This window comes from Ceratosolen solmsi, unplaced genomic scaffold (assembly GCF_000503995.2).
Source record: "Ceratosolen solmsi marchali unplaced genomic scaffold, CerSol_1.0 scaffold7, whole genome shotgun sequence".
NCBI lineage: Eukaryota > Metazoa > Arthropoda > Insecta > Hymenoptera > Agaonidae > Ceratosolen > Ceratosolen solmsi.
Window position 1 is genome coordinate 4,755,257 of NW_011948413.1, and position 26,336 is coordinate 4,781,592.

General features: G+C 39.8%; 1 protein-coding gene across 1 annotated transcript in view; it reads right to left on the reverse strand.

The window, feature by feature from the left end:
• Positions 1-26,336, reverse strand: part of Nrx-1 (neurexin 1) — a 130,992-nt gene that overhangs the window by 87,458 nt on the left and 17,198 nt on the right. The window contains exons 3-5 of the mRNA XM_011506042.1: positions 5,045-5,189; positions 3,248-3,391; positions 1,163-1,323 (exon numbers count right to left, since the gene is read on the reverse strand). Coding sequence (XP_011504344.1) covers positions 1,163-1,323; positions 3,248-3,391; positions 5,045-5,189 — 450 coding nt within the window. The remainder of the gene's footprint in view (positions 1-1,162; positions 1,324-3,247; positions 3,392-5,044; positions 5,190-26,336) is intronic.

Sequence of the window (26,336 nt, forward strand, 5' to 3'; positions counted from 1 at the left end):
GGGTGCCGGAGGCGGTTGGGGGGGGGGGAGGGGAGAATTGCCGGTTTGGCTAAATAATAATTCCATTCGCGCGCCAGGAGCAGTTAAACGCGAAGGTGAAAAGCGTCTCTCTCCGCCTTTGCTCGCGATGGATTTATGGGCGGCCCGAATCATCCGGACTTCGTGGGCGTCTAGTGATTTATGGTAGTTGGGCCTCCAGTCACGGACTGCATTCGCCGGTTAATTTTTCATTTCGCGCGCGTTGCTAGCGACGAGTCAATGTCGAGGCATTAAGAGCGAGAGTCTCGATTCAAGTGCATCTGCGTGCCCCGGGTGAACGACGTTGGCTCTCGATTGGCAAAAAAGGGGTAGAGCGTGCCACCCTCACCCTCTGGAATCTAGGAATCGAATATCATCGGGCCAAGAAAGTTGCATTGTTTCTTTTATAATTCCTTTGGGCACTCGTTTCATCTGCAAATTCTATTGGAATCGACCCGACGTTCGATTCTCTCGCCAGTTTTATGTCGCCCACCTTCACTAGAGAATACTCCTTGGTATATATATGTGTGTGTGTTGCAATATGTTATTACATACACTTCTATGGCATCGACCTCAATGGTTCACCGTGATATCCGTCCCCCCTGGAATCCCCTCGACAGGATCTCTAAATTTTATGGATATTTCTTGTATACCAATGTGATATATTTTTAAACACGTTTCATCTTTCCATAGGGTTCGGGGGAGGATGGAGTGTGCGCAGATAAAAAAAGAAAGAAAGAAAGGAAGAAAGAAAGAAGGAAAGAAAGAAAAAGGAAAAAGAACAAATTGAGATAAGACAAACGTGGCAGTTATTCCAGCAAGGATTCGATATAAAGTATCGCTTTAACCAGAAATAAGTTTGCTAAAGGCAGAGCAGAACAAGAAAGAGCGTTGCTATATTTCATTCTCGGCCGAATTCCAAAAATATTTCGTACCCGCAAGAAAATTGTTCAAATAGAAAAGTGATATAGCTCATGTCTCGATCGTTTATGTAGTGCAAAAATTTGTCTTTATAATTCAATCTAGATAAGAGTAGCTATAAACTCGCTTTATTGGCAAAATCATTTTACATAATAGGAGTCGTTCCCTTCAGCCGAGAACAGTCTTGTCTCTAAACGAGCAAACATCGTTACATAAAACTTACTTCCTGGACCTTCCGATGCACCATAATTTTGTGCCACTGGTTGTCATCGAATCGAATCCTCGTTGGTTTGATGTGCAAGTCGAGTCTGCCGTTGGCAAGTGTCATACCGATGGCGGCGCCTCCGTCCCTTAGGGATATCGTCATGTAGTCCTGTCCGTGTCCTGGAACGTAATAAATTACATCGAGAGCGTCGTTCTCTCCCTCCCTCCCATCCTCCCTCTCTCACACGCACACGCACTCGCTCATTCTCACTCGTTCTCCTTTTCTCTTGCGCGTGCACTCACGCATATGTGCACACGCGAGACGATTAAATATTCGGATGTTCTCTCGATTCTCGTCGTCAACCCCAACTGATTTAAAATGATTTTTAATAATGGCATAGAGACCGACGTTTGTTAACATTAATCTCGGATGGAGCTAATTCAGTTCGATAATTGTGAATGACATCGAGACTTCAACGTTAAATATAAAGTAAGCGTTGATCAAGATTCGCATTGATCCCAAGTACATAGCCGCGTACCCCTTATCAATTGTCCCGTTCTCTTGGCCAGATAAGGACCAAGCCGCTTTGATTTACTACGCTCCTGTCTCCTGCGCCCCGAAACACGCGCGCGGGGATATAAACTAACCGCAGGTGAACAACTGCTCCCACTGGTCCGCGGTGCTGTACACTCGCGGCTCTTTTTCCACGAATACAGCCGATGATCGTTTATTTAACACCTGCGCCGTTAATGCGACCGAATGCCGTACAATTTCCAAAATTTTTGAACAATGATAAATCTGGCAAGGATTATCGTTCGATCGAAATGGCGACTACTTTAGGATTTAACGTTCCGTTTATTACTTCAAGCTCGCGACGCTGCTTACTAACGCGGCTATGTAGTTGTTATTCCATAAATTACTCTGATGTAGAATAATTACTTGAAATTTCGCGAAAGCATAGAATAATATAGGAAATTATTGGCAAATTGAGCTTTATTGCATTAAACAAAGCCCAAGATTATATACGTTTCACATTGAATAGACATTTTTTTCTATACAAGAAGCTAGTCGTCTCTTTAATACCGCTGTAGCATTATTCTTCTTCTTCATCATCTTATTATCGTTGTTGTTATTATTATTATTATTATTATTATTATTATTTTCAATATTCGATATTCAAGAATGATCGCAGCAAAATTCAAAATAAGGTCGATTATCGATTACAAATAACGTTCAAAAGTAATATCATATTTTTAAAATTATTTAATGAAATGTAGCCGTCATCTCGATAGCCTTTACAATTATTAAGATATTATTTATAATTTATCGTTTAATGCTTGTATCATGCAAGAATATAATTTGACGATTTATTGACATTCGCCGTATTACCAAAGTCTTGTTTCTCCAGTACTCCGTTTTATTCGCTTCGATACTCGTTCCCCACAGTTGCTTTATACAAATTTGCAGCAAAGAAGCAATATTTTTGTAATTCCTTCTTCGCATTGGTATACGATGTTTCATACGATGATTTATTTATAATGTGTGTTCTCTGGCCCTATTATTAAAGGCCGCGTGCGCATGTACGATTGAATTAAGAGTTTAAATTATTGATACGAATGCCTCTGTCGACGTGATGAAATGTTTTTGCTACCACACTAATGGAAATTCAAGCTCGAGTCGAGCTCTTTTGCCGGCATGTCCTCGAGTAAATAGAATATGTCGGGGGGAGGGGGGGGGGGGGACGTCGCGGAATGGAGCGTGACAGTGGCACGAGGACATGGTTATTGGGGCTAGAGGTGGTGGAGGGATCGAGAAGTGCAAAGATGGTAAATAGGTAAAGTTTGCTTTTCTATTTTTCGTTATTTTTTTTAATTTTTATTTTTTTTTTTTTTATCGAGAGCCCAACAACAAAGACATTGAGCATTTATTTTAATTTAGTTTTGAAAATGCAGTGGACAAAAAGAAATTTTACGGAGTGTCTCTTTTGCCAGGGAATCTCTACTTTGCACAAAATTTCTCCGTCCAAGTGGCTCGCCGTGTTATCTCTTTCCATTCTTCGTCATTATTATTGCTGCAACATAAAACAAGACCTCTCCGACTTACCCGAATAGAACAAAAGTCCGTTGGGTTGCTTGGTCTTGAATTGTAGGAATATGCCCTCTTGCGTGCTGAGTACAGGATTGCCTCTGCTCAGCTCAATCGTCAAGTATTCCGTGCCCCGGAACGACGCTTCCGAGGGCATTTTATCTGTAACAGGAGAGCGAGAGCGAAGGTTCGGGATTATTTTATTAATGCAGCGGGTCGGTGGACCGAGCACATCGCCCTTCCTTTTCGCCCGACCGATTCAATTCCCGAGCCACAAGGGGACAAAAAGTATCGAGCGCTGCTATCGCGGGTAATTAATCGCTGCCACCCGGGTCATTAACACGGGAAAACGATTAAGGCGCGAGGAGCCCGTGACATACGTTCGACGCCCGAGGCGGAACCTGGACGAGATAACCGGCGCTTCTTTACAGCTCCGGGGAGAATATTTACGGGCGACCGGGCCGTTGCCGATGATGCATCGACGCGCGCGCGATCCCAAGGAAAATTAAGGACGAGATCGATTCGCGGCGAGACGTCGTCCGAGACATCCGACGCTCCCTTTCTGCCAACCGAACCTATTCCAGGAGTCCGTTGCGCCTCGCCAATTAATGCACGTGCACGGAAAGGTTGTCGTGGAGTAGCGGGATTTTTCATGATGCGCGTGCTCTCGGCGGAATGCCGCACCTACCGACCGACTCACCCAACCGATAACGAGCTTTAAATTCCTCCTCCCACCCCCCGGCAACTTTGGTTCGACCCACCTACGCTACTTAAACCGACCGCCGCAATTTACACGAGGCAACGAGAGTGATCGGGTTTCGCGTTTCCGCGCCTAAACGCTCGAAACTTGTCCGGTGTCTTGTCGAAGAACCGAGGACGCGTTGCAATGTACTCGAGATACGATCTCTTGTCCTCTCGTCCTCTCCCACAGCCACACCATCGCCTAACGGTGCTCGGGGGCAACCGAATTCACCGTGCATTTCAAGTAGCAAACACTATCGCACTAGGGGAATTACAAATGTACGGGGTCGCGCAAAGCGATTGTTGTCGGTGGGCTGCTAGGGGCTGGGTGGGAGGGAGAAGGGGGGGGGATACGGTGTTAGCAGGCGAGCCTTTTTGACCACTGTAGGTAATACCGAGCTCAAGTGTACCAACGGTCGGTGCTAGCGTCTACTTGCCTGGCATCACTACTACTGACATTGTTTTACGCGGCTAAATGCATTCCTACGCTCGGGACTTACGTGCGTGAATTTATCGCATTAAATCGCCGGAGCGAGCAACTATCAAAGCTCTTAGCACTTCCATTAGCCAGCTACTCGCGCGAGCAAGCAGACTGGCGGTATGAACGACGAGGGCTAATAGAACGAACTAATGACCAGGGAGCGCGAGCTGATAAGAACGCATGTTCGAAAAGATGTGAAACTCAACTCACGGTTCTCCCTCGACCAATAATCGTCGGCACTTGCCGTCGGCAATACAATGCTCCAGGCCTCTGTATCGCGCAACGGGCACATGCAAAGAGAAAAGATCGATTAATCAAGCCGTGCCTCGTGGGACGGACGCGAGCGATCGCGCGGGACTCACAGTCGGGGGTGGTCGGTTAGGATTTTGGGGGGGGGGGGGGTTGGCTTGGGACTTGGGACTGGGGTCTCTGAGGAATGTTGGGCAGAGGAGGCGTCGGTTGACCTTACGCGGCTGACCCCCGACTGTGGCATAAAGTTGCTCGTTCAGCTCATGATGGGACCGTCGCGGTCCTCTTCATCTTGGGTGGTTGTCGTTTCCCTCGCCGGGGCCGCTCGTCGACCTCGGGCTTACCTTTCTCGCAGTGCACGCCCTCGTAGTCCCCGCTGCGGCACTCGCATATCGGTCCGCTGTCCGTGGAGATGCAAATGCCCCCGTGCTGACAGGGATCGCGTGTCTCGCAGGCGTCCGTCGCGTTGGCTATCATGTTCCGCAAGCTCTGTAACAGTAAGCGGGTGTCGAGGGCCATTATTATCATAATGCAATAGCCCGGGCTCGATTTTCATCACGAGCTTGGCCTACCAATCTACCTGCACGTGGGCAAACTTTAGCGGCCCTTACGAGAGGGCTAGTGCGCCCTTAGATATCGCTAATCCAATGCTAATCGAAAGCTGCGTTCGGGCTGTTTTTAATATGCGCGCTCGATACAGCGCGAGACGTATCGATCTCCCATTCTTACGCTAAAGTGCGCGATCGTGCATGGGGAAGGATGGGGGGAGAGAGAGAGATAGATAGATATATAGATAGATACATAAATAGATGGAGGGAGGGAGGGATATATATATATATATATATATATATATATATATATATATATATATATATATGTATGTATAGAAAGCTTTATATATAAAAATAGAGCTTGTGTAGGTGAGAGTGAGAGTAATAGCGAGAGTGAGAGAGAGAGAGAGAAAGAAACACGCGAGAGGGCGTATCGTTCGCGCGGGACTTTAGTAATGTTCGATTAGCCGGGGGCTCGTGGATTTTTCCACCGCGGGAATACGAGATTACGTGGCTCATCTCGGATTCGCGAGGTGTCTTGCCGATCGATAGGTCACCTTGCGCCAGTCGAGTGCCGCGGACACGGCGACGTCTATTCTCCACGTGCGCATTCTCTGCAGATCCGACGGCTGTCGAAAAGCTCGCGCGACAGAAGTTACGCGGACACGTCCCCGGGACACGACAAAGCGAGCGGAATTAATTTACGTCGGCACGTTATTGGACATTTGAACTTTGCGCCCGCCGTCGACAAAGACAAAGTTTCCGATCCAAACGAGAAGCTTATCTACGGGTCGTTCACCCCTACCGATGCCTGGAAAATCCCACCCACGACTCACGTACAGCCCGTAAACTTCCAAGACGGTACAGCGTGTATCCTTCCTTATGGTCGTAACTAAGCCCGCGGCCCTTAACTGGAAAGCTTTTCTCAACCAGTATTCGTTAAGCGAAAATTCAAGCGACCTTGACGCTCATAATGCCGAGGCTAACCGGCTACTCCCCCTCCCTCACCCTCTATCCCCGGGGACTCGGCGTTTCGTTTGTTTGACACACTTTCGAGTCGGCTTTGCCCAATTACACGATGCAGCACTTAAGGGGCAGGTCGATGGCTCGGCTGTGGTAAGCTTCTTACTACTCGCCCGAATCATCGCGATATTTTGCCGGTCCGATCTTGTACCCGGGGAATGCGTAAATTATTTGCAAGCTACAATTCGCCCTTGGTTTTCCTTCGATTACCTTGTCAGGATAATGCATCGGATAATTTTAACGAGGGAGCTTGCCGTGTCATTTCCCTTCTTTATCCAGTGCTCTCCATACTTAAAGCTTGAGAGATTAATCGAGACGATTGATGAAAGTTATAAGTCTAGCCTAATGTTATGTTTATCGATACATAATTCTCACAATATATTTATAAATATTCACGAATCGCTGCTAAATATAAAATTATGTATCTGTGGTTATAAATTAATTGCATATAAGGCATAAGGATATTTATTGGGAGAGATATTAATTAAGATTAAAAATAATGCACGGTTTTGTGGAACTATTCGCTCAAAATCACGTCAATTTAAAAAGCAATTTATAATAAAGTGTAGTATCATGTAATATTGATAGATTTTTAAAGTTTTGCCTTCTAAATTAAACTAATACGTTCGTAGAATAGTGAAAGAGTCATAATTTTAAAACGTAATACGTAAATATTAATTGGGAATAATGATTTTAGGGCTCATAGTGAAGCCCGTGCTTTGTCTGTGCACTCAAGCGTCGAAAAAGCTAAACAGCATTTTAATAATAAGCAAGTAGTAGTAATTTAGGAAAATTCGGATTACGTTCTCCTGTTCATTGTTAGGCTATGGCAGAGAGCATTTTTGCGCCATTTGTTAGCAGATTTCTGATGAATTCCAATTAATGTTACGCTCACTTTATACAACAACTAAAGTGAAGAGAAGAGAAGAGAAGATAAGAGAAGAGAAGAGAAGAGAAGAGAAGAGAAGAGAAGAGAGAGAGAGAGAGAGAGACAGAGACAGAGAGAGAGACAGAGAGAGAGAGAGAGAGAGAGAGAGAGAGAGAGAGAAACTATAATGGAAGAAAAAGCAACTCCTGATTTTGAAGTCTCGCAGTTGCTTAAGTACATTATTGCAGTTTACGAAATGGCTTTCAAACTAGTTAGCTACAACGGGAGAATATGAATTTACGTGACTGGATATAAATTCCTGTAAATGGCTTCTGGCCATTATTTATAACTTTCTTGATTCGTTTAATTAAAAATGTGATGTATAAACATACTTAAAGCAGTTCATCTCTTTGCAAGTAACGAGCGAAAGTATGAACGATGTTAAATCGGCGAACCGGCTATTAAAAGCATCCATTTGCATTTAGGTTTTGTATTTTTAACGCCGATCCAATTCACACGTATACATATGCTGGTAATATATTGTGCTGCGTTGCGCATAAAACACAACGTTAATGCTTAGTGTATCCATCCATCAGTTTTACGTAATTTGAATATATACAGTTACACCAGGGCAGATACGATATATATAAATATATATATATATATATATATTCTTTTTCTATTTCGCATCTCTAATGCGCAGTCATCGGATTATTTTACATAAGAATTCCATCATTCTTCAGTCAATGATTTTTCTTCCAATGGCAATACATGGGGAATGAAAAATAATAGACGTTCGGTAATATTATCTTTTAAATTCGTTAATATTACCGCAGCCTTATATTTTATTATTAAATGTTGAAATTGTTAATGCGCGTGGATTATACTTAGTAATATGAATAATACATGTAAATAACGTCTTTGCTAATCATATGCGCTCTATTATTAATCGAATGTCCGTTCTTTAAAATTTTTCAGGCCTCCCGCCCTCCTCTTCCTACCATACTTACATTCGCTAGTTTTACACGCTATACATGTGTATTAATACTCAAACAATAATGTAACCGTGCATTATTCAGTAAGCTTGTGTAATCTTATTTCTCTAATATCATGATTTTTGTAATATTACGTGAAACGATATAAATCTGACCGAATAAGGCTAATCAAATAAGAAGTTCTGAAAATCGTGATTTTAATATAGCGAAGAATTGTAATGACGGGGTCATTATATATTTCTGCTCACCCAAAGAATTACATTGAAATAAAAAACTTTTATTTCTATCCCCCTCCCCTCAGCGCCCTCTATTAAATTATGCATTTTATAGAGAAATGCTAGTTTGTTACACATTTTGGTAGTAACGCCGGTATAAACCGTCATTTTTATTTAATCTACGTGCCATACATAGAAGCCATATTGCTTAATGCATACAAATTCCAGTGTGTTGTGCATTTTAATCTTTTGTTATTGCAATAAATAAAATTAATTGTAATTTGGGCCATTAAAAAGTTACGGTAACAAGTTAAGTCCCCTCGTTAGGTCCGGAATTTATATGACCGTTTCTTTTTTAAATGATCAGCATTTGCCACATTCCTTTATCGCAACAGACAAATTTCCTGAATAAAGATCGAGCGGCAATAGAAATAGTTGTGTTACACATATCTTTAATTCGGCACGCGTCAACAAGCAACACCAAATCATAACGAATACAGGACTTTCTCTCTCTCTCTCTCTCTCTCTCTCTCTCTCTATCTCTCTCTCTCTCTCTCTCTCTTTTAATTAAATAAAATTACTCACTCTGGGCAGTATTCCGATGTTGCTAATTTTATCGAAGAAAAAAACCAAATAACGTTAGCCGAAGTTTGTTGGACTCGTAGAAACGGGATTCGAGAGGCCAGTGCTAGCGAATCGATTAGCCATAAATTGTCGCACAATTTCCTCGGAAAGTTGGTCAATCTCGACTTGACGAAACAAAAGCTCACCCGAATTTACGCGCGTACGTGTTACTCGTGGGAGCTCGAGCGCGGCCGGAAAAGTGCAACGTGGAATGCGAATTAATAAATGGCCGCTTGGCCCCCGTGAACCAGCTACTCCATATCGTACGGATCACCTTACACGGTTTTTTCACGAATTTCAAGGCCAGTCGGACGCAAGATTTATTGAAAGTCTCGTTACGGCGATTCAAGGACTAGGCTCGAGAGCCGTGACCGAAGATCGTGTTGCACTAGAGGGCTGCGGTACCGAAGCCCTTCGCTGCCGCATATGAAATATCCGGATGCCCGTGAACTCGTAAATTCGCGGCTAATAATCGTTGGTGACGGAAAACGCGAGCTTAGCGAGGCAGTCGAGGGAGCCCGCGCACATCATTGTCTACCGCCAGAATAAATGACCCCGGTGCCTGAGCATTAAGTATCTTTTGATGCGAAACTTGGTCGTCCGGATTTCGTATGACTTCGCGGCTAATGAAACGCCCCCGGATTCCACATTTACCTACGGGATTTTTACCTTTTATACGATTTCGCTTTCAATTATGGCAGTGGAATGATGAGTGCCGTCGGTGCCGAGTGACAACTGACGAAACTCTCTCGCGCCATTTGGTCTATTATTCTTACTTTAATGCGAGAACGGAGCGCCGACTGAACGATGAATGGGTTATTGGGATGGGGTGGGCTGGGGGATGTGGAAATGATTGATGTTGAGAGGGCAATTATTATTAGCTATCTCGGCGGACTAGCGATTTTTCTCCTTCGAAAGTCGCGCGGAGATGGCGTTCTTTATGCCCTCGGTAGACGAGTGCCGCATTCGGTCTTCTGGTCCCCGGGCATTGTGTGTGTCTCTTCCGGTACTCCCAGCCTCCGCGCTCATCGCTCTTTTTCCCGAGGGCATTTATTTCTTTCCGGGCGACGACTTTGCCCATTGTGTCTCCGCGCTACGGGCATAGACAAGAACGGATGAGCCGACGCCCGGATTTCCTGATAATGCAAAGCCAACGGATCTTCCTCCCGTTCCTCCCGTAGTTCCGCCTCCTATCCTGTACCAGCCCACTCCAATCCACTCCAACTCGTTTCATCTACATAATTTCCCAGGTTTATTAAGCGCACGCGCACTTATCGTCCTGAAAGGTCGCTGTCGGAAGTTGCGATTGCACGCGCATTACACATGTCCCCCGGCTTATAAAGACACGTTGTTCTGATTTTGGATGCGAAATTCGATTGTTGGAAGGTGTAAAGGATAGGGGAGGGGGAAGAATTAGGATGCGGGATGGTGAGATGTGCTCGGTGAATCGCCGACAATTTAATCTCGGGATAGAATTTCACGAAAGTTAGGCGAAAGTAGAGACTCCAGCACGAGCGATTGTTCGCGGGCGCACGCAATCGTGCAACTTTTTCCATCGGAGCTGAAGTTTGAGTAACGCGCGGCTGCCTGGATCAAAGGGCAGCGACACAAAGAAAGAAAAAAGTGTACACCACCCTAGTCCGCGTGGAATGCTTGAAGAGCAAATAACTGCAACGAGTAGGTACGCGGTCTAACGAAATTAAAGCTACAGCGAGTTTGAAAATATTACGAATCGCCCGCATACAAGCTACCCGATTTTAAAGATCAATTATTACTTTAATAAAGCTGGAAAAGGCTTATTTAATTATATCTATAAAACTCAATTCTAAAAATATGTTTTATCAAAATTGACATTGATTTCTTTACGATTTGTTTAATAATCAGTGTAAATCAAAAACAAAAATCGGCATTTGTTTATCAGAGCTGCGCAGTCATTATCATTTGCCATTATCCCTAAGCGTCCGTATTAACGAATGTTTGTAGAATTATGTCCACGTAAATAATAGTTGATATTAGGGGATCATTTTCTTTACGCTTATGCAACATTACAAAATATTAATAAATTATTACTTACGCGCAGAGAGAGCGAGAGAGAGAGAGAGAGAGAGAGAGAGAGCGAATATATAAAATAAAAAAGATTTACAGTTGATTAAACGATATGTAATCAAATCTGAATTGGTGGCTTTAATTAAAAAGTTTCAACATAGACATTCTTTTATCAATCCTTTATCTTTTAAAATATTATTTAACAAAATGTATAGTTATTCAGTGTAAAGAGATGGTGACTTTGAAAAGACAGTATACGTGCTATCAGCCTATTAAAACAAAACATAATGCAAAGTTCGTTTTGTAATATCCCGGACAATGGTTGGCAAATAAGTAAGAATGAATAATTTTAAATGGGATTTGAGATACAATGGGGCATAAAGTATATTACACCTACGGCGAAGAAAAGCTTCGGTAGAGCCTGAACCGCGAAAAGCCATTAAAAGAATTAAACTTGGGGTATTTGTCGTAAGATATATTTGTAAGCTGACTATGTGTCAGCAATCAACTTAATTTCCCCCTGTGCTTCATTATTTCTTCATATTAATGAAAGCATAACGGCATTCTTTCAGCCACCAACATGAAGAGGGCAAAAACGCATACGCGATACGCGCGTCAATTTTCCCATTTTCCTAAAAGCCAAGTAATGAGCACAACACCATGCAATTGCAATAAGCAGGATTGCGTTGCCGCGACGCTAATTGCGATGATTCTTGAGGGCGTAACTCCCGAAGCCCCGCGATAACTATTCCCGCTCCCCTTCCTCTTCTGTCTGTTGCGCCATTCTCAATGTTGCCTTCTATACCGTCCAACGGTAAAAAGGACGCGTCTATGCATTTGATTACGCAGTGCTTTACATGCATTTTTCCCCACAATTTTACATGCAATTTATGAAGGAAGCGAATACTTGTTCCATATATTAAATGCACATATTATTTTATTTTTATCTAATGACGTTCACAGGCACTTTTAATCGGCGCATTATGAAAAGGCACAATCACCAATAGCGTTGAAAAGTCATTAAATTATAAAATTCAAAGAAATACACACACACACACACACACACACACACACACACACATATATATATATATATATTTTTTTTTTTAATAATATGAGGTGTTACATATAATACGCGTAAAATATTTATAGAGGTACATGAATTCTTTATATATGCGGACATAACCATACGAATTATGAGAGACGATGCAATAAAGAGAAGATATTTCCGAATTTATATAAATAATTACATGCATTCATGTAGATATTGATATATTGATATAGCGTGGCTTCGTAGTAAATGCTAATATAACTTCAGCTTAGATAGCAAATGATAGCTACGGGATTTTACTGCAAAAACGTGGCCATTAAGCATAAGAAAAAGTCCCATTGCTGCGCAAATCGAGGAAAATGTCGGAGAATATTTATTTGAAAATAGTATAAGTATATTTAAAGAAATCCGAACGTATGCATTAATCGACATGACCAGTGGAGAAACGGTAAAGAAAACGAACGGGAAAAAGTAAACATGTCGATTGACTGAGGATGGGCGGTTGTAGCTGTGAGTAACTCGTCTAGCGCCGGCTAAACTGAATGTTCGTGCAATCCCAACGAAGTACAAGGGTGCGGTGCATTACACGCTACATTTCCCCCGAATTCCCACCGTGATTTCACCCTTTTTCACCCCGCCTCCACCCGAAAACTCGCTCGAGCGCGCTCCCTTTGTCCTCGGGAAATTTCGGCAGAACGATCGAATTGTTCGGCCTTTCGTGGCTAAAGCTCCAAGAAGGAGGAAAAAACGAAAACACGAGCTCGTGCCCGAGATTCCTAATTACCATTGCTTGTTTCCCGAGGTGCCGGTAGCTGGATGGATGAGCGGGAGGGGAGGGGGAGTAGGTGTGCGAGCCCCCGAGCATCGATTAACGGATAATAGCTGGTTGGCCTTTTTTTTGTCGGCTCTCGTCAATGATTGATGAACATTCTTCCGCAATAAAATTAAATTCATAAGCTAATGCTGAGAGGCGTATTACTTTGTTGCTTTTATGATTCGTTATTACGGAGTAGCCACTTACTCGACCTGTAATTACTTTACGAATTGCTCTTTGAAATCAAAATAAAACAGGGAGTATTTATTTATGTATCAAGGAACGCACAATGAAACTATGTTGAATAATCTCTTTTGGAACGAATTTAATTGGAATTTACATGGCTGCATGTATATATATATATATATATATATATATATATATATATATATACATATACATATACATATACATATACATACACATATGCATATACATATACATATGCACATGTATCTTTCCTAGAATGTCAGGTCGAAACATATGTATAAATTCCAATTAAATACTATTCACTAAGGATGTCGCGTTTCCAATTCTATATTCTTTGAGTGTTGTGAGTGTGCGCGCGCGCGCGCATTTTTATGAACAATTTATATGTATATTAGTTATAATAATGATAATGATTTTGTTCAAAGAAAACTTTCAGAAGAAAAGATATGTGGCTTTATTCAACTAAGAATCATTTCTTCTCCTCTCAACAAAATCTACGAAAGCCTGTGCACTTTTTTATTCGGGCCGTTCTCATATTATAATTATAGTCTCATATCGAAAATTCGAACTTCCTTACGTATATTACGTAACGAAGAAAGTAAATATACAAATGTTACATGTCACAATTCGTTTTGAATTCATTATATGGTAAATTATAGCGTTCGAGTAATTCACTTTTAATTGGAATAACCTAGCTGTTTAATTTTTTATGACATTGAGTATAATTTTAGATACGATAAAATAATGAGTTTATCAGATGAAAATTTGATTTAATCATTATTTGTACCTATTATATTACGATATTACTATTTAATGTTAATCTTTAAATAGATATCAAGACTTGAGCTCTATCTTACATAAGATTTTAATTATTAATGATGTTAAAATGACCAGTGCCCATTAATGGAACCCAATAGTTTATAAGTCACGAGTATATTTGTTATTTATTAAGTAAAATTTATATACTTAAGAAATAATAAATAATATAATAATTCTTATTTTAATTATTGTTCTATGTTCTATTTTACGTTAGTACTTGCATCTAGAAAATATAATCAATATCTTAGTATTTTATTTTACTTTATGACGAATGTCAAGTAAGAAAAAAAAATGTTGACGATAATATGTATTCAATAAAATAATTATGAATTTATACATGAGGCTTTGTACTCTTAAGGATATTGTTAAAAATAAAGTATTCGAATTTTGTTAAAAGTGGAAGAGATTTAACTCATGATATAACGTAAGCTAAAATACACCTTATCCTGAATAGGTTTAATTTTGGAAATAATGGTGGTTTTAAAACAATGTATGAAATTTGTAAGAAAAATTATAGTACGCAAGCTCTAAAACCTTAGGAATTAAATGCTTTATAGAAATTGAAATAAATTCAGCTAATAAGGAAAAGATTTTAAATTCTCGAATATAATTGAATTCATTGAAGAAATACACGCTAGTACTAGAAAATTAAATATCCGTCGTATATAATATTTTTCTATAAAAGCTTAATACTATTATTCAATCAGACCTTACTCAAAATGACCATAAGTTCATCATATTGAATTTTATAAATTCATTATTACTTTTCATTTCAACATATTACCTCGAATAATCATTAAGTTTTGCAAAGTTTTTCTAATATTGCCACTCGCATCGGATTCATTTATCTTCGAAAACAGTGTCGTCCAGTGTTGGAATTTTGAAAAGCTAAACCTGGTCCCACATAAATAACCTGGATTTTGTCAAAACCTCGCGCTCCTAGCCAAAATGATCCCCTTAGACGAGCTTAAACGTTCTTAAAAAGTCAAGATCTTAAATATCCATATAAGTATATACGCGCGTTAACCTGATTGTATTTTAACATCGCACGAGCCTCTCTCCTCCTTTAATCCTCGAAATTGCTTGCATTCTGCCTCCCTTGGTGGCTGCTGCTCTCCATCTCATTTTTCCCTCGTCCACATCTCGCCCAGAGAGTAACGTCGTCATTTTATACGAGACGTTATCCGCGGACCCCTCGACCGCGCTCCCATCCCCTGTCCCATCCCTTCGCCGTACCTTGACGCCTAAGCGCTTAATCTAGTTGAACCTTCGGGGCTCTTTAACCGACAGGTACTCTCGGAATGAGCTTACGGAACGACATTACGAGCGGCTAAAGGATATACGCACTGTCGAGCCGCGTTAACGCCCGCGCACCTTATAAACCGAACAAAGCGCCGAGCGGCAAGAAACTCGAATGCACACCTCGTTGACTCGCTCCAGGGACAGAGGACCGAGCCATTTCATTAGACCGAATGAATTAATTCGCAGACATGATCCGTGTCCCCGTCTTATCCCGCCTGCCATTAGGAGCCGACAATCCCGAGCGTGGGATTAGCCTTTCCAGGCCCCACCCTCCCTCGGATACAACCGGTCGAGATAAGCCATAACGCGACTAGGGCCGCGAAAATCCTCGGCGCGTCGATTCGATTATCATTAGCGGCCGAGACGAGACGCCCGCAATTGCCTCGGGCTGCGGCTGCCGGCGTCGCCGTTAAGTCTCCTTAGCATTGGCGCATTCGCCGTACAATCGGCCGATCGAAGCGAGGATCTCCTCGTAAAAGGGCCGCATCACCCACCCAAGGGATCCACGTCCCCTCTTCCACGAGCGTCGCGGTTGCAAGCGACCGATCGCGGGATCTGTAATCACTCGTGCGGCGTCGGCGATCGAAACCCTCGCCAATGTAGCCGGCAAAGCTGCCTGATTTCATCGTGGCATTCCTCGCGCGAGCAGCCATGACTTAATTAGTCGATATGGGAATATCAGGGCAGCCCGCGCCAAGCCGATATTGCAATTCCGGCAAGAGCTGCTGGAAGGTGGCACGGAACAGTGATTTATTTCGAGAAAGCACGGGGATGACGAAGCGAGTTTTCGAGATACAACGCTCAACGATTAATACGCTCTGCGAAGATGATTTATACCGTACGCGAAATTCACCCTGTTTTTTATCATTCGAGGCCAGGGCAAAAGTGCAGTTTATCGGGAAGGTATATAGAAGGTAGAGCGGATCGATAAGTCTCTCCTCCTAATATAAATGCGTCAAGATATCGATTTATCGAAGGTCATCCATCACCCGGGCTTAGCCGTCTTTTAAGACTCTATCCCGAAGGTTTGGTAAACGGTCGCGATGATCTGTGCTCGATGCGTCGGGACGCGGTGTAGCGCCGCCTCCCCTGGCGCTTTTCTGCCACCCCAGAGCTCGCCCCAAGGGCTTTTCCGCTCTCTCAAACTCTCGTCTACTTTCCACTTTACTCGATCGAGCTGTCGGCGACGAGAGTTACGCGGGGGCGGATATGAGGGTAGGAGTCACCGCGTCCTTGCGACGGCCTTCCGAGCCGCTGAGACGCGCCGGGAACTCAGCGAAGCTCCAAGGATGCCAGCGGTTCCGTGGATAAACCAAGGAGACGCGTTGCCGTAAAAAGCGCGAGTATCATAATGGACCGATCTGTCATTGGCATTGGCGAGGGGGTGAGTCAGAAAAAGGGGACATAAAGGACGCACGGACTTGGGGATGCGCGACGGCGAACATACCTACCCCCTTTACGGTTTTCCCCGGGAAAAAAGCTCCCTCAAGGTCAGAGCGCGCTCGCCCGCGTTTTCGAAACTTATCCTCTGCAAGAGCCCCCGCCGCGCCCGCGCCCACTCACTATATTGATCGGCGCCCCACCCCCGCGTCGAGCTTGCGCTCTTCCCCACCGGCTCCTAGCTGCGCCGGCAGAGCGACGCGGCGTTGCCAGATCGACGGCAGAGCACACTTGGCTGCTAAGCTTCATGGTACCCGTGGGCCCACGGGGGCCTCCTTCTCATCCCACGTTACGCCAGCCTCGTCGATGAGGCTTTCGGAGCCTGTGGTCGGTGCGCTAAGGCTGGGGCGTAGGAACGCGAGAGCCGCGTTGGGCCGCATCCGGCAAATCAATGCGTCGCGCCGGGAAAAGGGACGCGGACTCCTAACGAAAGCGTCAACCGAAATTCGATTTCCCCTCCCAGCCGACTATCGCCATTGCGTGCGCCCGATATAATATTACCCATCCGGCGATAATATGGATTTTGGGTATAGTCCGCGCGCTTCTCGCCCGCAGCCTGCGCCTATCAGCTTCATCGCGATCCGGAAGAAAGCTAAGATGCTAGTTGCGCGAATCGGCAGTCATGGCTGTTTGATTAAAATAGCAAAGGGGCGCGTCTTTTTGCGACCTCCGTCCTCGCTAATCGATTACCAGCCAAAGACATCCGTGCGCTCGGCTTAATGCCTTCGGCAAACAATGCAGAGATTGCGCGCTTACGGCCCTTGGTTCTATGTGTGTGTGAGCTTTTGTAGCGAAAGCCCATCCATATTAACGGGCGCGGGGAGACGTCAGGAGATAGCGACGCTCTATCAATGACTTTTTTCCCGCTCTAGTCATGGGAGGCGGATGCCACCCGGATGGCGGCGATTAAAAAGAAACGAGAACTATGGGGAGAAAGGAGAATGATCGAAATAATTTGTATCGCTGCTAGTGCTTAGCTAAATTGCTGTAATATTTAAGTGGATACAAGGCTAGAAAATACAATACTTTGTCAATGTCTCTGATATGGTTTTCTTATCATAGCATTTTTCTGCGGATAAAGCTCGCTTACTTTCGCCGACATTCCATTGAAAGTGCATTATTACATAATAATATTTGTCAAATTAATCACTCGTATTTTTTATTGAATTCGTTTAAAATCTATCGGCATTTAATAAATCCGACTCACGTTTAATTGCTATTACATATATTAGCAAATTTTTTCATAAAAAGCTTGGCTATTGACGTCTTGAAAAAAATGAATTGCACGATTAACGAAAAATATTTTTTTTGTTGTATATATATATATATATGTATAACCAACCATGTTTCTCAAAGGCTCGCATATTAGCGTCATTTTTACTAAAATAAATCTTAAGTATTATAAATTTAAATTACACTAATTATTTTTGACGTTATGCAAAAATTAAAAATAAAAAGATCGAGTCTGTTACCTTAATATATTTATGGTTCGTGTAAAGGTGGTTATTTAGATTTTATAATGTTATAATTTTCGCTGAACTATAATAAATACTGGCGCACGGCAAACGTGAAATAAAAAATGTATCAAAAGAATTCAGAATTAATTTATTTTCACTTCAAACTACACGTCGCTCCAGCCTTGATAAATAGCATCTATTTTCAAAGGGAAAAAAAAACGACAAAAGCAAATTGATTCCAATGAATTAATCTCGTTCTCTCTCTCTCTCTCTCTCTCTCTCTCTCTATCTCTCTATCTCTATCTCTCTATCTCTCTCTCTCTCTCTCTATCTCTCTCTCTCTCTACATCTCTATCTCTTTATATGTAGATGTATATATATATTAATATTTTAGTTCACTTAGCATCCATCGACAATAAATGCTTGTCTAAGCAGAAAGATAAACAAGCGCCGATAATTTCTCCGGCCATGGAAATTCAAATCGAATTATATACCGGAGGCTCTCTTGCACCAACGGTTACTCATTGGTGTTAAACAGCACCCTCTCCGATAAGTACTCAGACGGCTGAATTAAGAGTTTTTAAATATCCTGGGTATTGTTGCAATCGCGAAGAGAGAGAGAGAGAGAGAGAGAGAGAGAAAGAAAGAGAGAGTCGTGAATTTCATGCATATTGAATGCAAAATGCTTAAGGTTGATTCGCGCACAATGGGTTGAGCGCCGTAGGCTGCACCTGCGAATAAATATATGATAGACCATTGCAGAAAATGAAGAAAGGTGAAAATCAAGTTCCGATAAGAATCAATATAGGAGCGCTTTATTGTGATTGTAAAATTTATTCTGCCTGTGCTCGATAACCCAGTTTAATTGGACTATAATTAAAAAATTTGCAACTCTCTAACATATCTCTGTCTCCCCTTCTTTTTGATAGAACACTGCTGGAGGAAGTGGTTGGAGGGATGGGGGGGGGGGGAGGTGGAAAGCGGCATCAGTTTAGAATTATATAAACGAAAAGTTTTTTCAAATGGTATTTTCGCAGCACGCTTGGTATTTCTGATTTTATTGTACGAAAAAATTACTCAACAACATTTCGTATCTTACCACGATATAAATTTTACGCTTTTTAAATACTGCTTAAGCTAACTTGCTTTTCTTATTGCTCACAATGTCTAGATTAATAAATTGTAATACAGGGAATATGTAAAATTCACACCTCGCACGATAAATAAGTACGTGATTATAGTCTTTTACAAGACCGCCCAGCTTAATGCGCAAAGGAAACATTAGTATAATTATCAGGATTATAACGTCGGCTTTCATAAAAATTTTAATTTCTAGAATATATTATAAGCCGGACAGTACCGGCTCTTATTAACAAACAAAATTTACTTTAATTATAAGGTATATTTGAATTTATGCCTCAACATAAAGGTATAGATAAAAATATATTATATAGCGAAATTTAAGCTTGTTTGTATCGCCGATGAATTTCCGCTTTATGAAACACATACATAGTGCAAGCAATAGAAATGCTTATGCGACACATACATAGCATTACATTGAGTACATATCCAGAATTTCTAATCAGACCCCTTTTGGGACAAACTAATCATAATTTTATACCATACAAAGTTATTTCTACGTATAATTTGCTTCCCGCTCGAGAGTTAGGAGCAACACTTGAAAATATTATTCAATAACTGGAAACAATGTAATATCAATTATAATTTAGCTCATGCTTTTTCAATTATTCTACCATGCAAAACATGGTAATTAGATTTTCAAGAAAAGGAATAAAAGAGTGCATAAATATTGAAAGAGAGATAGTATATCGTTGATTACCATATTTTTCATTATTATTTTTTATTTATTCTTTTATTTGTTTACTTTTTTTGTTTTATTTTTATTGATAATCGGCTTATGTAATTGATATAAAAAAAAATATACTTGTGAACTTACAACGTGAGCAATTGCTTTGATAAGGAAAAAGTTTTATCGAAATACGTATCTTTCTTTTCAATATTCTGATTTTTTGATCCTTTTTCCCATAAAAATACAAAGAGCAGAGAAATTGAAATTTTACGGTATCCTCTTTTTTTCTCTCTCTTTTTTTTTTTTATTAGAGATACAGCATTATACTCGTATCAAAAATTTCAAAACAATTTTTCCAAGCAATACTTTAAAACATGAAAATAAACAATATGGAAAATTTTGATCATCCCGATTTTTTTGAATATTCGAATTTCATTGACTCTTTGCTAGATTTTGAATTGCGTAATAATTGCACTCAGCGAGCACTATTGTTTGGCTTTAACCCAATTCAAGTGTTACATTCAGGTATTCGGTATGTATGTAGAAAAATCTTATTAATTCGCTAAGTTTAAACATGTTCGCCTTTGCTCCATGTTTTATCAAAATAAATCTCTCGATAAATCCGATATGCGCAATTATATCATTATCAAAAATTTAATGCAATTGTGCCTCTAACGCGCGCACAAATATCAGATTAAAAACGAAAAAAAAAAAATGAAAAAGAAAACAAACGTTAAAATTATGCATTCAAAATAAATTTTTAAATCATGAATGTAGCGAAAAAACTGTCCAATTTGTACAACCAAAACCCTTTATACTCGCGCCTTTTTTACTTTACACTTAAAAAAAAAAAAACAAAAAAAAAAAAAAACAAAAAAACAAAAAAATAGGAAGAATATGGCGGCAACGAATGGCGCGCTGTGTAATTGCTAATGTTCGAAGCCCTCGGGTCAGCGCCTAGCGATGGAATTCCACCCATTCAAAGTCGGCCTTTTTCGTTCGGTAGAAGATAAAAAGTACGCGTGGAATGTTACATATCCATGATCGGTGATAGGTGAAGAAATGGGCCAAGGGGATGGAAGGGGGTCGCGGCAGTGGCAAAGTGACGCGTGGAAGCGCCAAACGAAGGTCCCCCTACTATTACCTTCGAGATTGGCCAATAACAGCAGCAGCAGCAATAGCACCAGCAACAGCAACAGCAACAGCAACAGCAACAGCAACAGCAACAGCAACAGCAACAGTAGTCGAGTCATCGTACACTCGCTTTCCTTTGACGTAGATGCTCACATTAAATCGACTTGGCTCCGCTCGCAAATTCACGCATTATGTTACTACAACCAACGAACGCTGCTCTAATCAGTTCGTCACACTCGCTCGGCCATTTTTTTACTCGCCTTTTAATAAAAATAGCCACTGGCAAATTCTTGCGCTCTTTTGTAATTGCGTTCGATCGGCAAAATTAAAATGCCCGACCGGTCAAATGGGCTTCACGCATATATCACCGCAATGATAGCCTCGATAACAACATCAGCGCATCCACAACAACAGCAACAACAATGACGACAAGGATGAAAAAAATCTTTGTGATCGTCATAATTGTCATAGCGAGAATTTTAATAGGAGAGTCGATTTATTGGCCACGGGATAATCGAACTCTTTAAATTGCGGTTTGTCTCGAGAGGATCGATTTTATCAAATGGAGTTGCAAGTATAACGACTCTCCGTCAAATCTTGATACATGCAAACCGGACGATAAGGTCTCAAGATAAAATGCACCCTACGACGACCCACTTGCTATTAATTTTTCATTCTTTCTCAGCAACGACGATTTGCAAGCGAAATGCCGTGGGGCAAATGTCGGCAGGAAATAATTAGACTGAGAGTGAGACAAAGGAAAAGTGGTGGGCTGGAGGACGAATAAAAAGTCGGGGCGCAACATAGACGCCGACGATACGTGTGCAGTTAATATCTTGGTAAGCTCTGTACTCTTTCCGGTTCTCAAAGCAGCTTAATAACAGGCTTTTAATGCTTAATGACAACGTCGGCATGAGTTAGCAGGCGTTTAAATCGACTGTAAGGACTAATCGGACTTCCAGTCACTCCAGTCGATCGTCTCTTACGTCCGCGAAAACTCCTATATTCTATTCTTTCTCCATTACACAAGCCTGTAAAATAAATCCACCCCCCACCCCCCCCACCCCCTTACCCAACATTTCCATCTTCATCGAGGTTGAAAAGAAACGACACTCGAGCGCAGATCTCATTGGCATTCTAAATCCTTCGATAAAGTAATTCTAGGAACGACGTCTTGGAAAACCGTGTTTAATCCCATCAATCGACTCTTATACCATTTCCCCTTTATTTATCTTATAATCGGGTATGCGCCAGATGCGTTAGAGAGTTAGTTATCCATAGTATAGGACTTAATCGCCATGCTACTTTTATTGGGGTTATAAGTTGACAGGCCGTAGGAATAAAAGTGAAAGCTCGAGATTCATTGAAATCCATTGTGGCTCACGTGAGCGCCAGTAATTTTTATCACCTTGTATCCGCTAAAGAAACAGGTGCTCTGGCATTTTTATGGATGCCCCGTGGTACCAAAGGCGAATCAACATCAGCCCGGTCGAAAACTGCGTAAAAAAAAAAAAAAAAAAAAAAAAAAATTGCCATTAGCAATTGTCACGAAATAACCATCGTACATTATTTACCCTCGCACGATCCTTGACGAGGTATCGAAGTGGGTGGATTTAATTTCGGTAAGCCGAATTCCCGAGGCGATGCCACCGACTTCCCAATTACGCCGAGTAGATTCGATTAGGCGCTTTCGATTTATTATTCGCGCGTATTTTTCTTCGCGAAAACCGTTCTTTCGAGCCACGAGTTCTCCGGAAAAATTGCGGGACAAGGACGATCGAAGTATTTCGCTGAGTGAGATGGTGGAGGCAAGGAGAAAAAGGTGAGCGACAATAGCGGCGAGGCATTCGATTTGCGGATGAGCACGAAGAATATAAAAAGACTGTCGAGAAGAAATCACGTGCCCTTCGCTCTCGTTCCCATTACACAAAGAGTGAAAAAGCCCTTGTGCAATGCTTGCCACACGTGACGCTTGTCCTCCCTTTTCCAACACTCGTCCAATGCTTTATTCGCTCCCGTCAAAGTTCGATGAATCCGTGAAAAAATTTTTTAACACGACACACAGGAGTCGACGAAGTTTTTAGATTTCGGCGTATATCTTCGGTGTATAACATTCCATCTTTGAAATAATTTTTAACAATTGAAAAGCACTGAACAATGCTCTCCTTTGGCCAATATTACATATTGTATTATCAAATTAACAAAAATGGATTTCATTGCGAATGTAGGTCGGTTGTTTGTTCAACGAAATACACAAATGGTCAATTAAAAAGTCGAAATTTGTTATTAGCATTGACCTCAGGATTAATTAATTTTTTCACAAAATGTACTATATCGCAAGTAATTAATTCTTAAAATGCAATTTATGGTAAATTTGACGGTACGATACATCAAATGAAATCCAAATATAATGTTGAATATCATTGTATAGTGTGAAACTATTTTATACAGTTTATCAGCATTGATGAAGCTCGGGAAAGTTAGGTTTGAAAATTAAAGGTACCTTAATTTACAGAACGAAAGAAGAAAATGAAAATGAAATAACTTGTTTCTTAATGGAGCTTCAAAACTTCATCCAAACTATTGCAAATTAAGATAAGATACTTTGATATATGTTTAGTTCAAATCATCAGTGTCGAAATTCGTTTGAAATTTGAGCGTGATTAGAGTAACGAGTCTATTACAAACTTGTATATAAAATCATTGTATATTTAGAAAATCAACGTGAACTTTCAACAAAACTTGTATTAAATTTTAATTCTATCGAGAGGCATAATTTTTCGCGTTACACATAATACTATTTGTCATTAACAATATACAATTTAATTCTACAAGTTACATTTACGCAATGATTAAATAAACTATAAAGGGAGAATTTAATTTAATGGCCATAATAATGGCAAAAAAGTATTTCATTTATTGTGTCAAATATATTCTCTCCAATCTTGTCATTATAGATTATCTTAAAGACAAAATAATTAACTTTATTTTATGCAGAAAGTAAGTAAAAGAATAAATGATTTAAGAAATAAACATTTGACCTATTTCAAATGCATAATACAATTATGCGTAGCTTTTTTGTATTTTTTATTTCTTATACCATCAAGGTTTTTCGTAACATTTCGTTTCATTTATTTGATAATATTCAATTTTCTTTTTTTTACATTATTTAAAATTTGACGTATTTGAAATACTTGAAGAAAAAAAAAATACTTTGACCGATATAGGTAAATGTAAAATAAACACATTAATGAAAGTTTATCAGACTTATTAAAACCGTGTAGGGTGATTTGATGCAAATAATGTAAGTTAAATTTCTTCGTAACTTGATATATATATATACACGAAAGAACACGATAAATATAAAAATCTTGTCAAAGTTTGGGAACAAAGATTTTTTTTCCTTATAAATTGAAATTACATTATTGTTTTATTCCTTCGGAAAGTTTATACAAACGTTAAACATAAAAATCTTGAAATTAACATAATAAAAATGAAATATTTGCACGTAGAATATAATTAATCGAACGAACGTTCATGAAAACGATAAAATTTGAGATCTCAATTATAATTTGAATACTTTAATTTATCCATGATTTGTAATAATAATAATAATAATGATGATGATGATGATGATAATGATAATAATAATAATAACAATAACAATAATAACAATAATAATAATAATAATAATAATAATAATAATAATAATAATAATAATAATAACGTTATTAGACGATAAAAATTTCTGAAAATATATTCATTAGTAAATGTTATTGCCTTTATTAAGAGTCAATAGAAAACGCATTCAGTAATAAAGATTTTGTTTAACAGTAATTATAATAAAATGATGTATTATTAGAATAATTAGAGTCGAATCGAATGAAATAAATTTTAATGAAATTGCAAATGTATGTATAATTATCAGCTACGGTCATATTTCATTGTCTCTATAATCTTTATTGATTGCCTGATGACCAAAAAACCGTTTAGTGGCCACAATATTAAAAACATTCCGATATTTTATGTAACATCCAATACATAAATATATAATTTTGCATATTAATCGTTAAGAAACAATTAGCGGGTAAATAAACGTTGACAATATGAAATTACTGTTATAATATTTTAGAGAAATGTTAGAGAAAGAGATAAACGAAAATTCACCGATACCCTGGTACGCTATACTTTCCTATTTGACCTCTAATCCAACCAAAATACTTCGACATACTCTACTTACACAAGTTCAATTTAATATTATCTTAACATTTTCGTCTTACTCCACGACGACCTAAAGATCTTTCTCTCTACGACTTTCCGCCCAAGATCTTGTACGCTAGTCTTTTCTTCTCCATTTGAAACTACGAGTCTGTCCATCTTCATCTACCCGATCTACGTTAAGCATCCGCAATAACTTAGTAAATGTTTTATCTGAAATAGAATATAGCAGAATCTCTAGTTTATACGACTCGGAATGATGTCTGATCCATTTTACTGATGAGATTTTCAAGTAATCATTTCAGAAAATTTAGCCTTACCTGCCCGTAAAAGTATCAATGACGTCTTATTTAAGCAAGTAGGTATAATAATTTTATTCAGCTCTTAATGTACATGTTTATTTATTGTTATAATTTCAATTACTTAATGTCGTGTTTGTGACGTGATTGCGTAACTGTTTGACTATGAGCTACAATTATAACACGAGGATGAGTCGAATAATGAAGTTCGCGTGCATCGGTAGTTTAGTTGACAAAGGAATGGGAAGGGAAGTGATTTAAGATCGAGTAAAGACGCCGCGTGACTCTTTCTTAAATATATTCCTCCTTTTTACGTAACTTAGGACAGGGATTTATTTTTTTTTTTTTTTTTTTTTTTTATCATGCGTAAGGGGAATGAAATTAATACTACTAGTCTACAACCTCTTATAAGTTAACATTTGTAAATTTTCCTTTTAATTGTGGTTTAATATTTAATAATGTTGAAGATGATTTATATATTTATAGAAAAATAATTTATAAAATGCAAACAATTTTGAGAAGAATAATATAACTTATCATTCCATTGAGAAATTTAATATTATAACAGATTATTTACAGTTAATTGTGATATTGTTTTTATATCTACCATTATGAGTAAAGAGAATGCAATAATTTATTGTTTAAAATGATAATATTATTATCGTTACTTGAAAAATATTAAAAAATAATATCCTCTTTTAGTTGTATTTGTTTTTTTTTTTTTTTTTTAGTAATTTTTGATAAAAATATTATAAGCTGA